Genomic DNA, 10,248 nt, shown 5'->3' on the forward strand with positions numbered 1-10,248 from the left:
CAACCCTGAGCTTCACCGGGTGTGGCCCCCAAAAACCTAACCAAACACACACAAAAACAAAACATAAAAACAAAATTTTGCAAGAACCGTTCACCCCTTCTTTGCCCAGAGTGCTCCCCCAAGACGGTGGGTGGCTAAGGGGGGGGAAAAACGGTGCTTGGGATCCAAAGGGTGCTGGAAAATGACCCCCCCCAAAGGAATGGGGCGGGGTGGGAAGTGGATGGCGAATGGAGAAACTGAGGCCAAGCGGGCTGCCGCGGTTGGCCAACCGGGCTTGTTTATTTATGAGCGGCTATGACTTTGGGGTTCCTCTGCGGGGCTGCAGAGGAGCCCCGGGATCGGGGAGAGGGGGATGAAGGGGTGGGGGAGCACCCGACAGCGCACACAAGGGGTCCCAGCCCCGCGCAAAGCCCCGCGTGCGCCCGCCCCGGATCGTCCCAGCCCCCGCGCGCTCCCCGCGCGCCCTCCATCCCGGGTGGGGCGGGCCCAGGAGGCGGAGCGGGGCGGGTGACCGGGCATGACGCGGGTCCCGCCGGCTCATAAAGAAGCGCCCGGGGTGGAGGGGGGGACGCCGGGACTGTTGGTTCTCCGCCGCCGCTGCCACTGACACCACCGAGGTTCCCCGCAACCCCGCGCCCCGCGTCCACGCACCGCGCGCCCCTCACCATGCGCGAAATTGTGCATCTCCAAGCCGGCCAGTGCGGGAACCAGATTGGGGCCAAGGTGCGGGGCTTGGAGGCGGGAGGTGGGGGGATGAACACCTTGCAGCCCTGGCCTTGGGGCTGCCAAGAATTTGGATGCGGGGTGCTGGAAGGGGCTCCCCAAGGCCGGGAGCGCACTCCTGGATGCGCTGGGGGAACCCGGGCGTGCGGGGCGCCGGGCTAGGCGGGGAACAAAGATGGGAAAATGAGTGGGTGGGGGAAGGGTGCGGCCTCGAGCCCGCAGCTGGACGCGCAGCTGGTCTGGTCACCCCCCTCCCGCACGCGCGCCCCTTTTCCCCCCCGCGCCTTCTCCGCGCCGTCCTCCTGGATTTGGGGACGGGGGAGTTGCGCCTTCACCCCGCCCCCGCTCATCTTTTCTTTGCTGCCTCATCCTTGCCCGCCCCGCTGAAGGCTTCTTTCAGGGTTTTCTTAAACCACCCCCCCCCCTTCAAAAAATAAAATAAAAATAAAAACGTTTTTTCTTAGTGAAGGACAGGTGGAGAAGCTGTTCTTGGAAGGTGACCCGGGACATCTGGTCCACCTCGATCTCTGCTGTATTTTTATATTTTATTTTTGTCTTTTTCTTTTTTAAATCACACACGGGCTTCCATCTGGCTCTGCACGCAGGAATTTGTTGTTGTTGTTGTTTTGTTTTGTTTTTGGGTCACACCCGGCTGTGCTCAGGGGTTACTCCTGGCTTCATGCTCAGAAATAGCTCCTGGCAGGCACGGGGGACCATATGGGACACCGGGATTCGAACCAACCACCTTTGGTCCTGGATCGGCTGCTTGCAAGGCAAACGCCGCTGTGCTATCTCTCCGGGCCCCCTGGAATCATTCTTGAAGTGATAAAGGGGTCCTATAGGGCGCCGCCGGGGATAGATAGAACCCCAGGTCCACTGCGTATAAGGCCAGGGCCCTCCCTGTTGTGCTTTTTATTACTCAGGCCTCACTCCCCGTTCTTGTTTTGTTTTGATTTGTGGTTTTGTTTGGGGGCCACACCCGGCAAAGTTCAGGGGTTACTCCTGGCTCTGCGCTCAGGGATCAATCCTGGTGATGCTCTGGGACCATATGGGATGCCAAGGATCAAACCCGGATCAATCACATGGAAGGCAAACGCACTCCCTACTGTGCTATCACTCGTGCCCCTTACGATCAGCTTTCTGTTTCTTGATTTTTTTTTTTTTTTTCTGTTTTGGGGCCTCACCTGGCAATACTCAGAACTAACTCCTGGCTCTGCACTCACTCCTTCCTGGTAGTGCTCAGGGGACCCTATGGGATGCCAGGGATTGAACCCCCCCTCAGCCACGTGTGTGCAAGATTAGCGCCCTCTGCTCTGTGCTAGGGATCTGGCCTCTCTCTGGGTCCCTGACAACCACCCCCAATCCCCCTTATAGTTCTGGGAGGTCATCAGTGATGAACACGGCATCGACCCCACGGGCACATACCACGGGGACAGCGACTTGCAGCTGGAGAGAATCAACGTTTACTACAACGAGGCCACAGGTAGGGTGCAGGGCGCAGGTGGGGGCAGGCAGCTGGTTCCTGGCTCTGTCCCTCCCCACCCCAATCCCCTTACACACACCCCACTGCCTCCTCCATCTGTTTCTCTGCAGGAGGAAATTATGTCCCGAGAGCCGTGCTGGTGGACCTGGAGCCTGGAACCATGGACTCCGTGCGTTCTGGACCTTTCGGCCAAATCTTCCGACCTGATAACTTTGTATTTGGTGAGTTAACTCTACCTCGTACCAGACAGAGACACCATGGCGAGGCCAAGATCTGGTAGGGATATTGCTGGGGAAGGCAAGAAAGGCTTCGTGGAGGAGGTGGCCTTCACTCAGCTGTATTCAGGAGCCCCTCCCAGTGTGAGGCTTTGGGGTGATCACGTGGGTGGATGAACAAGGACTCCCCTCTATTCAACACAAATAGCCCAAAGATGGTCTTTTAATTTGATTGATTGATTTTATCTGCGGTGCTGGGAACCAAACCCCAGACATGCTACTGAGCTGCCTCCTTGTTCTCTAACCCCCTACCCTGTAACCAATTTGTTTTGTTTTGTCTTGGGGGGGGGGTGGCCCACACCTGGTGCTGCTCAGGTCCTGCCTCTGTGCTCAGGGCTCACTCCTGGCAAGGCTTAGAGAACCCTGTAGGATGCTGGGATTGAACCCAAGTCTGCTGCGTGCAAGACAAACACCCTCCCCCTGTGCTATCGCTCTGGCTCCTGCATTTTAATTTTTAACAGCATTTAACCAAACCAGGTTGCCTGCATGCGGATCCCAGCTCTGCCGCTTGGTGCCTTTCTCAAACACTGGAAAGAAAAAGAAAAAGGCCAGAGAGTTAACACAGCTGTAGAGCATTTGTCTTGCAGCGGCCAACCCAGGACGAACCAGGTTCGATTCCGGGCATCCTATATGGTCCCCAAGTCTGCCAGGAGTGATTTCTGGGCAGAGTCAGGAGTAGCCCCTGTGTGCTGCTGGGTGTGGCCCAAAAACCGAGAATAAAAAAAATCCACTTATTGAGGACTACTGCATACCACCCTCTATCTAGGACAACACCCTTGACACTTCCCAAAGTCAGAGATACTGCGCCCCTCTTCCCTGAGGGAGGGGTGTGGACCAATCCAGGAAGGAGCTTGATTTCTGTTTGTTCCCTTAAAGGAAGTAGATTTTCGGGGCTGGAAACATAGCACAGCAGTAGGGCATTTGCCTTGCATGCAGCTGACACGGGACGGACCCAGGTTTGATCCCCAGCATCCCATCTGGTCCCCCGAGCCTGCCTGGAGCAATTCCTGAGCACTGAGGCAGGAGAAACCCCTGAACGCTGCTGTGTGGCCCAAAAAGAAAAAGAAGTAGATTTCTGGGCTGGAGCCATAGACAGGTTCGAACAACAGCCGGAGTTGTAGCACTGAGGTAGAGATTTTGCCTTGAATGCTGCTGACCCGGGTTCAATGCTTGGCATCCCATATGGTCCCCGAGCCTGCCAGGAGCGATTTCTGAGTGAAGAGCCAGGAGTAACCCCTGAGCACCACTGGGTGTAGCCCAAAACATACAAACAAAAAAGTCTGTGCTCCCTCTTTTTTTTTTTTTTTTTGGTTTTTGGTTTTTGGTTTTTAGGCCACACCCGGCAGCGCTCAGGGGTTACTCCTGGCTGTCTGCTCAGAAATAGCTCCTGGCAGGCACGGGGGACCATATGGGACACCGGGATTCGAACCAACCACCTTTGGTCCTGGATCGGCTGCTTGCAAGGCAAACGCTGCTGTGCTATCTCTCCGGGCCCTGTGCTCCCTCTTTTGGGCTCTCTCTGGCCTCTATTTTCTCTTTTACTGACTTATAAAATCATGAGATTTCAGGGGTGGAGGTGAAGGAGGCAGCATAGGACCTAGGGTGCCTGCCCCATATTCCAGTTCAGTTTCTTTTGTCTGTTGTTTGGGGGAATACACTCAACAGTGCTCAGGGATGACTCCTGACTCTGTGCTCAGGGGTTACTAACTGATAGTACTCAGGGGACCCTATGGGATGCCAGGGATTGAACCCTTGTCGTAGGCCAGTACAAAGCAGAGCCCTCTCTGCTGTTCTGTTTCTCTGGCTCCTTTGGTTTTTGGTTTGGGGCCATGCCTGGTTCAGGGGTTACTCCCGGTTCTGCACTCAGGAGGAGGGAACTGTGGGGTGACCTTGGTGGCAGGACATATGACCCACGGGTAGGGCGGGCTGGGTGGGGCTCGCCACCGTGTGGGGCTCGCGTGCGCCCTCTGGTGGCTACTGAGGGCAGTTCTGAGAGTCAGGGCTGGAGCCACCCACTAGGAGGGAGTGAAAGTGGGGAGGGCATTTTCTTTGCGGATTGGCCTCCTCAGTTCCATCCCCAGCACCCCATAATATCCCCAAGACCTGCTAAGTGCAGTCTGGAGTAAGTACTGAGCATCCCTGAGTGTGATCCCAAAACAAAACCAAAAAACTTCAGGGGTCAGGACAATAGTATAGTGGGATCCCAGGCATCCCACAGGGTCTCCTGAGCCTGCCAGAAGAGATCTCTGAGCTCTGAGCATCACCTGGTGTGGCCCAAAAATCAACAAAAAATTATAATACTAATCCTAGTCTTCCTGGGAAATGACAGACTGTTGTCTTAATATAAATTAAAGAGTCCTGCGGTTGGTGTGGGAATGGTGAGGCCTTTCTTTTTTTTTGTTTTTGTTTTTGTTTTTTTTGTTTTTGTTTTTGGGCCACACCCGGCGGTGCTCAGGGGTTACTCCTGGCTGTCTGCTCAGAAATAGCTCCTGGCAGGCACGGGGGACCATATGGGACGCCGGGATTCGAACCAACCATCTTAGGTCCTGGATCGGCTGCTTGCAAGGCAAACGCCTCTGTGCTATCTCTCCGGGCCCGGTGAGGCCTTTCTTGGCTCAACCCTGCTCCCACAGCCCCTTTGGTCTGGCGGGTCTGAAGGTTGCAGAGTGAGGGCGGAGAGATTCACAAAGCAGTCAGATGAAGTTTCGGGAGTCAGCCAGCTTTATTTCGCAGTCCCTACCACCATGCACACCTTCTCACATGGCCTCTATACTAAGCCTTTTCCTAGCAGCTACTTCTCTACTCCTACTGGGCTCTCTCGGCCTCTGTCTCCCTTTCAGCTGCTTTTACCAGGCTTCCTAACTGGCTTCCAGGCTGACTAACTCCCTTTGGTGATATTACTGCTGCTGCTTCCCCGATGATGCTGAATCCAATGCTGTATCTCGGATGATGATGGTCTCCCTCCTGATGCCTTTCCTTCCCTTCTCTAACTCTCCTTCTTATCCCCTCTCTCCCCATGCAGACTCCTCTACCCACCCATTCCGGGTGTGGGCAGTTCTGATCATTCAGGTGGGATAGATGAGTTGGGGGAGGGGATACCCACAACAGACTATGCCTATCTCACTCCAGCCCCCCAGGTCTCTGTGGTTTTAAATCCTTCCCCAAAGGCTAAAGGACCTAAGCAGTGAAAACAATACTAATTAATCCGAAAATTCCTATTATTTTTATTTGACTTGTCTGTCACACCGGGTGGTGCCCAGGGCTGACTCTTGGCTCTGTGCTCAGGGATCACTCTTAGTGACACTCAGGAGATCCTATAGGGGTTCTGAGGATTGAACCCCGGTTATCTGTGTGCAAGGCCAGCGCCTTCCCCACTGTGTTATTGCTCTGTATTGTTGCTATTATTATTATTTATTATATTTGCAAAATAAATCCCCATATTGTGAAATCACCTTACACACTCTATCTCTAACCCTAGGTGGATGAGTCCAAAAAAGCAGGATAGAAGTCAGGAAAGAATCATGGAGTCCGTGGCTTTTTGCCTCAAGTTCTTTCTGAGCACACCAAGCCAGAACTCTCTTTCTTTATTAAATCAATCCCAATCTACCAGGAGGGGAAAAGCTGAGAAAGAGAGACAAAAGTACCTATCTGGATGGGCTTTTACATATTAAAAGATAGGTTTTGGGGCTGGAGCAATAGCACAATGGTAGAGCATTTGCCTTGTACACAGCTGACCCAGGACTGAGGACCTGGTTCGACCCCTGGGATCCCATTTGGTCCCCCAAGCCAGGAGCAATTTCTGAGCACATAGCCAGGAGTGGCCTGAGTGTCACCGGGTGTGGCCCAAAAACACACACAAAGAAGTAAAAGAGAGGTTTTAAGGAAAGAGGAAGTTGGGGGAATGCCTTTGTTTTGGGTGAATTGCTGGGTGTTACAGTATTATCATATTGTTAATATTATAATAAGTATACATTTGAATTCTAGGAGTCATAATCATATAACAATATACGGTATATATATGTGATTACATGCAATTATATATGTGGTTATATTGGGTTATGATAATATTCTATATTTATGATGGTGATGCTATTTTGTATAATGACATATAATATTGATGTATTGCATTATCATTCTTTTGTTATTAATTATGCAAAGGGCTGGAGGTGGGGTGCAGAGAGATCTCAGCCTGACGCCTGGCTCATTTCTTCCTTCCCCCTCATCTCCCCATCTCCATTGACCAGGCCAGTCCGGAGCAGGTAACAACTGGGCCAAGGGCCACTACACGGAGGGTGCAGAGCTGGTGGACGCCGTCCTGGACGTGGTTCGGAAGGAGGCAGAGAGCTGCGACTGCCTGCAGGGCTTCCAGCTCACCCACTCCCTGGGCGGAGGCACCGGCTCGGGCATGGGCACCTTGCTCATCAGCAAGATCCGCGAGGAGTTCCCCGACCGCATCATGAACACCTTCAGCGTGGTGCCCTCGCCCAAGGTGTCTGACACGGTGGTGGAGCCCTACAATGCCACCCTGTCGGTGCACCAGCTGGTGGAGAACACGGATGAGACCTACTGCATCGACAACGAGGCCTTGTATGACATCTGCTTCCGCACCCTCAAGCTCACCACCCCGACCTACGGGGACCTCAACCACTTGGTGTCGGCCACCATGAGCGGCGTGACCACCTGCCTGCGCTTCCCGGGCCAGCTCAACGCCGACCTGCGCAAGCTGGCCGTCAACATGGTGCCGTTCCCGCGCCTGCACTTCTTCATGCCGGGCTTCGCACCCCTGACCAGCCGGGGCAGCCAACAGTACCGGGCCCTCACAGTGCCCGAGCTGACACAGCAGATGTTCGACGCCAAGAACATGATGGCCGCATGCGACCCGCGCCATGGCCGCTACCTGACAGTGGCCGCTGTCTTCCGAGGCCGCATGTCCATGAAGGAGGTGGACGAGCAGATGCTGAGCGTGCAGAGCAAGAACAGCAGCTACTTCGTCGAGTGGATCCCCAACAACGTCAAGACGGCCGTGTGCGACATCCCACCCCGGGGCCTGAAGATGGCAGCCACCTTCATCGGCAACAGCACGGCCATCCAGGAGCTGTTCAAGCGCATCTCGGAGCAGTTCACGGCCATGTTCCGCCGCAAGGCCTTCCTGCACTGGTACACGGGCGAGGGCATGGACGAGATGGAGTTCACCGAGGCCGAGAGCAACATGAATGACCTGGTGTCCGAGTACCAGCAGTACCAAGATGCCACCGCCGAGGAGGGCGAGTTCGAGGAGGAGGCAGAAGAAGAGGTGGCTTAAGACAGAGACCTCGCTAGCTGCATGTCTCGAGCCTCCCCCCTTTGCACCCCGAATCCACCTCGCCAGCTCTCCCAGCTTTAAACACCCTGACTTTGGAATCCCCCAAGCCCCGTGTGCAATGATCCAGGCATTGGCTTCTCCACCCTATTCGACTCCCATTGCACCCCCCAGATTTAGGACAGAGACCCTCTTTTCTTTTCCCATCCAGTTCCCAGGTTTTCCTCCACCTGCCAGAGGTCTTGCCTCTCTCTTTGCTCTCATGAGCTCTTCTCCCCACCCCAAAAACTGGCATCCCCCCTTAGCTCTTAGTAACCTTGGCTTTCTGGAGAGGAAGAGAGAGATGCTGTGGGTGGTGAGGGGCCAAAATAAGAGGAGAAGGTCTTGGAGAATTGCAGAAGTAGGTAAGAAAGCAAACCCACCGCTCCTCTTGTTTTACCTTCAATAAAGAAATAGTTGCCCCATGTTTCTCTTCTGGTTTTGGTTTTCTGTTTGGGGACCACACCCGGTGGTGCTCAGGGGTTTCTCCTGCCTTTGCATTCAGGGATCACGCCTGGCAGGTTTGGAGGACCTTATAGGATGCTGGCGATTGAGCCCACATCAGCGGTGTACGAGGCAAGCGCCTTCCCAGCTGTTATCACTCCAACCCGCACCTAACATTTCTGATGTGAATTTTTCTTTCCTCTGCCTGCAAGAAGCAGGTGGGAATGGATGGGGGGGGGGGTGTATGTGCAGGTGGGGGGAGGCGGGTTTTCAAGTCATGCCAATCGTGCTGCTACCATGTTTCTTTTCTCCTTTTGCTACCCTATTTCTTTTTTTGTTTGTTTTGTTTTGTTTTGTTTTGTTTTGGGCCACACCCGGCGGCGCTCAGGGGTTACTCCTGGCTGTCTGCTCAGAAATAGCTCCTGGCAGGCACGGGGGACCATATGGGACACGGGGATTCGAACCAACCACCTTTGGTCCTGGATCGGCTGCTTCTTTTTGCAAGGCAAACACCGCTGTGCTATCTCTCCGGGCCCTACCCTATTTCTTATAACAGTAACACCTTTATTATTTTTTTTTTTTGGCATTCCAAAAATTGGTTTAAACCTTTTGCTTTGTGTTGTTTTTTTTGTTTTTGACCCTATCCACCTGTGCTCAGGGCTATTCCTCTGAGTTCAGAAATCACTCTTGGGGATCTTGTGGGGGCACCAGGGAACAAACCCGAGTCAGGCCCACTTAAAGTCAATGCCCTCCCTGTTGTCCTATCTCTCCAGTCCTGAACTGGTTCATTTCTCTTTTTTTTATTTATTTATTTTTGGGTCACACCCAGTGACGTTCAGGGGTTACTCTTGGCTCTGCACTCAGAAATCGTTCCTGGCCTGGGGGACCATATGGGATGCCAAGGGATCGAACTGCAGTCCTTTCTGGGTCAGCTGCATGCAAGGCTGGGCTCTTCCTGTTCCAGAGCATCACTGGACCTGCACGGTCCCTCAGTCACATGTCCCGCTCCTGCCACTCCACATGCAGGTCGTTCAGTGCCAAGGACACGAAGCCATGGCCCCGTGCTTTATACAATGAGGCTGTGGGGTCCTGAGAGGAAGCAAGGCGCAGCTTACGAGCAGGGTGCCCTGGAGGCCGGTGGGGGTCGCCTGGTGTTGGCAGGGCCTGAGAATCAGAAGCTGAAGGCCTGGCATGGGCGAGGCAGGCCTGGGCCCAATCTTCGGGCCAGGCCCACGACAGGGCTTCATCTCGTGTTGGGGTTAGGGTTAATGTGGGGGTGGGATTAGTTAAGGTTAGGGTTATTTGTTAGGGCTTAGGGGTTCAGGGTTTAGATTAGGGATTAGGGTTAAGGTTAGTGTTAAGATTAGGGTTAAGGTGAGGGTTAAGGTTAAGGTTAGGGTCCCAAGTAGTGTCAGGTTAGGGTTAGGGTTATATTAGAGTTAGGGGTTCAAGGTTTAGGTTAGGGGTTAGGGTTAAGGTAAGGGTTAGTGTTAGAGTTGGGGTCCTGAGTAATGTTAGGTTAGGGTTTGGTTATGTTAGGGTTACAGGTAATGTCGGGTTAGAGTTATGTAGGGTTAAGTTTAGGGTTAGGATTAGTTGTGGGTTAGAGTCAGGAGTTAGCATTAGGATTAGGATTTAGTGTTAGTGTTTAGGTTAGAGTTGGGGTAAGAAAGAAAGAAAAAAACGCAAGCACAGACACATGCACCGCTCCTGTTTGGATTCTAGGAGTTGAAGGGATTTGCTGTGTGCATTAGGGCCTGTCACTACCCCTCTCTGGTCTGTGCCAACTCCAGCGAAGTCTTCATTCCTCACTTGTGAAAATTTCAGTCCTTGGGCTCTGGAAATGACTTCACAACTTAGTCCTGGGTCCAGCTTCTTTCTTTAGGATGGACTCTTCTTAGCAGTGCATCTATCCTCCAAATGTAGTCTGGGGCCAAAGTGATTGCACAGTGGGTAGAGCATTTGCTTTGCATGTGGCTAACCGG

At 53.4% G+C, this 10,248-nt stretch overlaps 1 protein-coding gene across 1 annotated transcript; it reads left to right on the top strand.

Annotated features, from left to right (window-relative positions):
• Positions 1-547: 547 nt before the first annotated feature.
• On the top strand, positions 548-8,244 carry TUBB4A (tubulin beta 4A class IVa). Its single transcript, XM_049789442.1, has 4 exons — positions 548-723; positions 2,098-2,206; positions 2,317-2,427; positions 6,726-8,244. The coding sequence occupies exons 1-4, from the start codon at positions 667-669 to the stop codon at positions 7,781-7,783; spliced, it is 1,335 nt and encodes a 444-aa protein (XP_049645399.1). The 5' UTR covers positions 548-666; the 3' UTR covers positions 7,784-8,244.
• Positions 8,245-10,248: the final 2,004 nt, after the last annotated feature.

This window comes from Suncus etruscus, chromosome 15, assembly GCF_024139225.1.
Source record: "Suncus etruscus isolate mSunEtr1 chromosome 15, mSunEtr1.pri.cur, whole genome shotgun sequence".
Lineage (NCBI taxonomy): Eukaryota > Metazoa > Chordata > Mammalia > Eulipotyphla > Soricidae > Suncus > Suncus etruscus.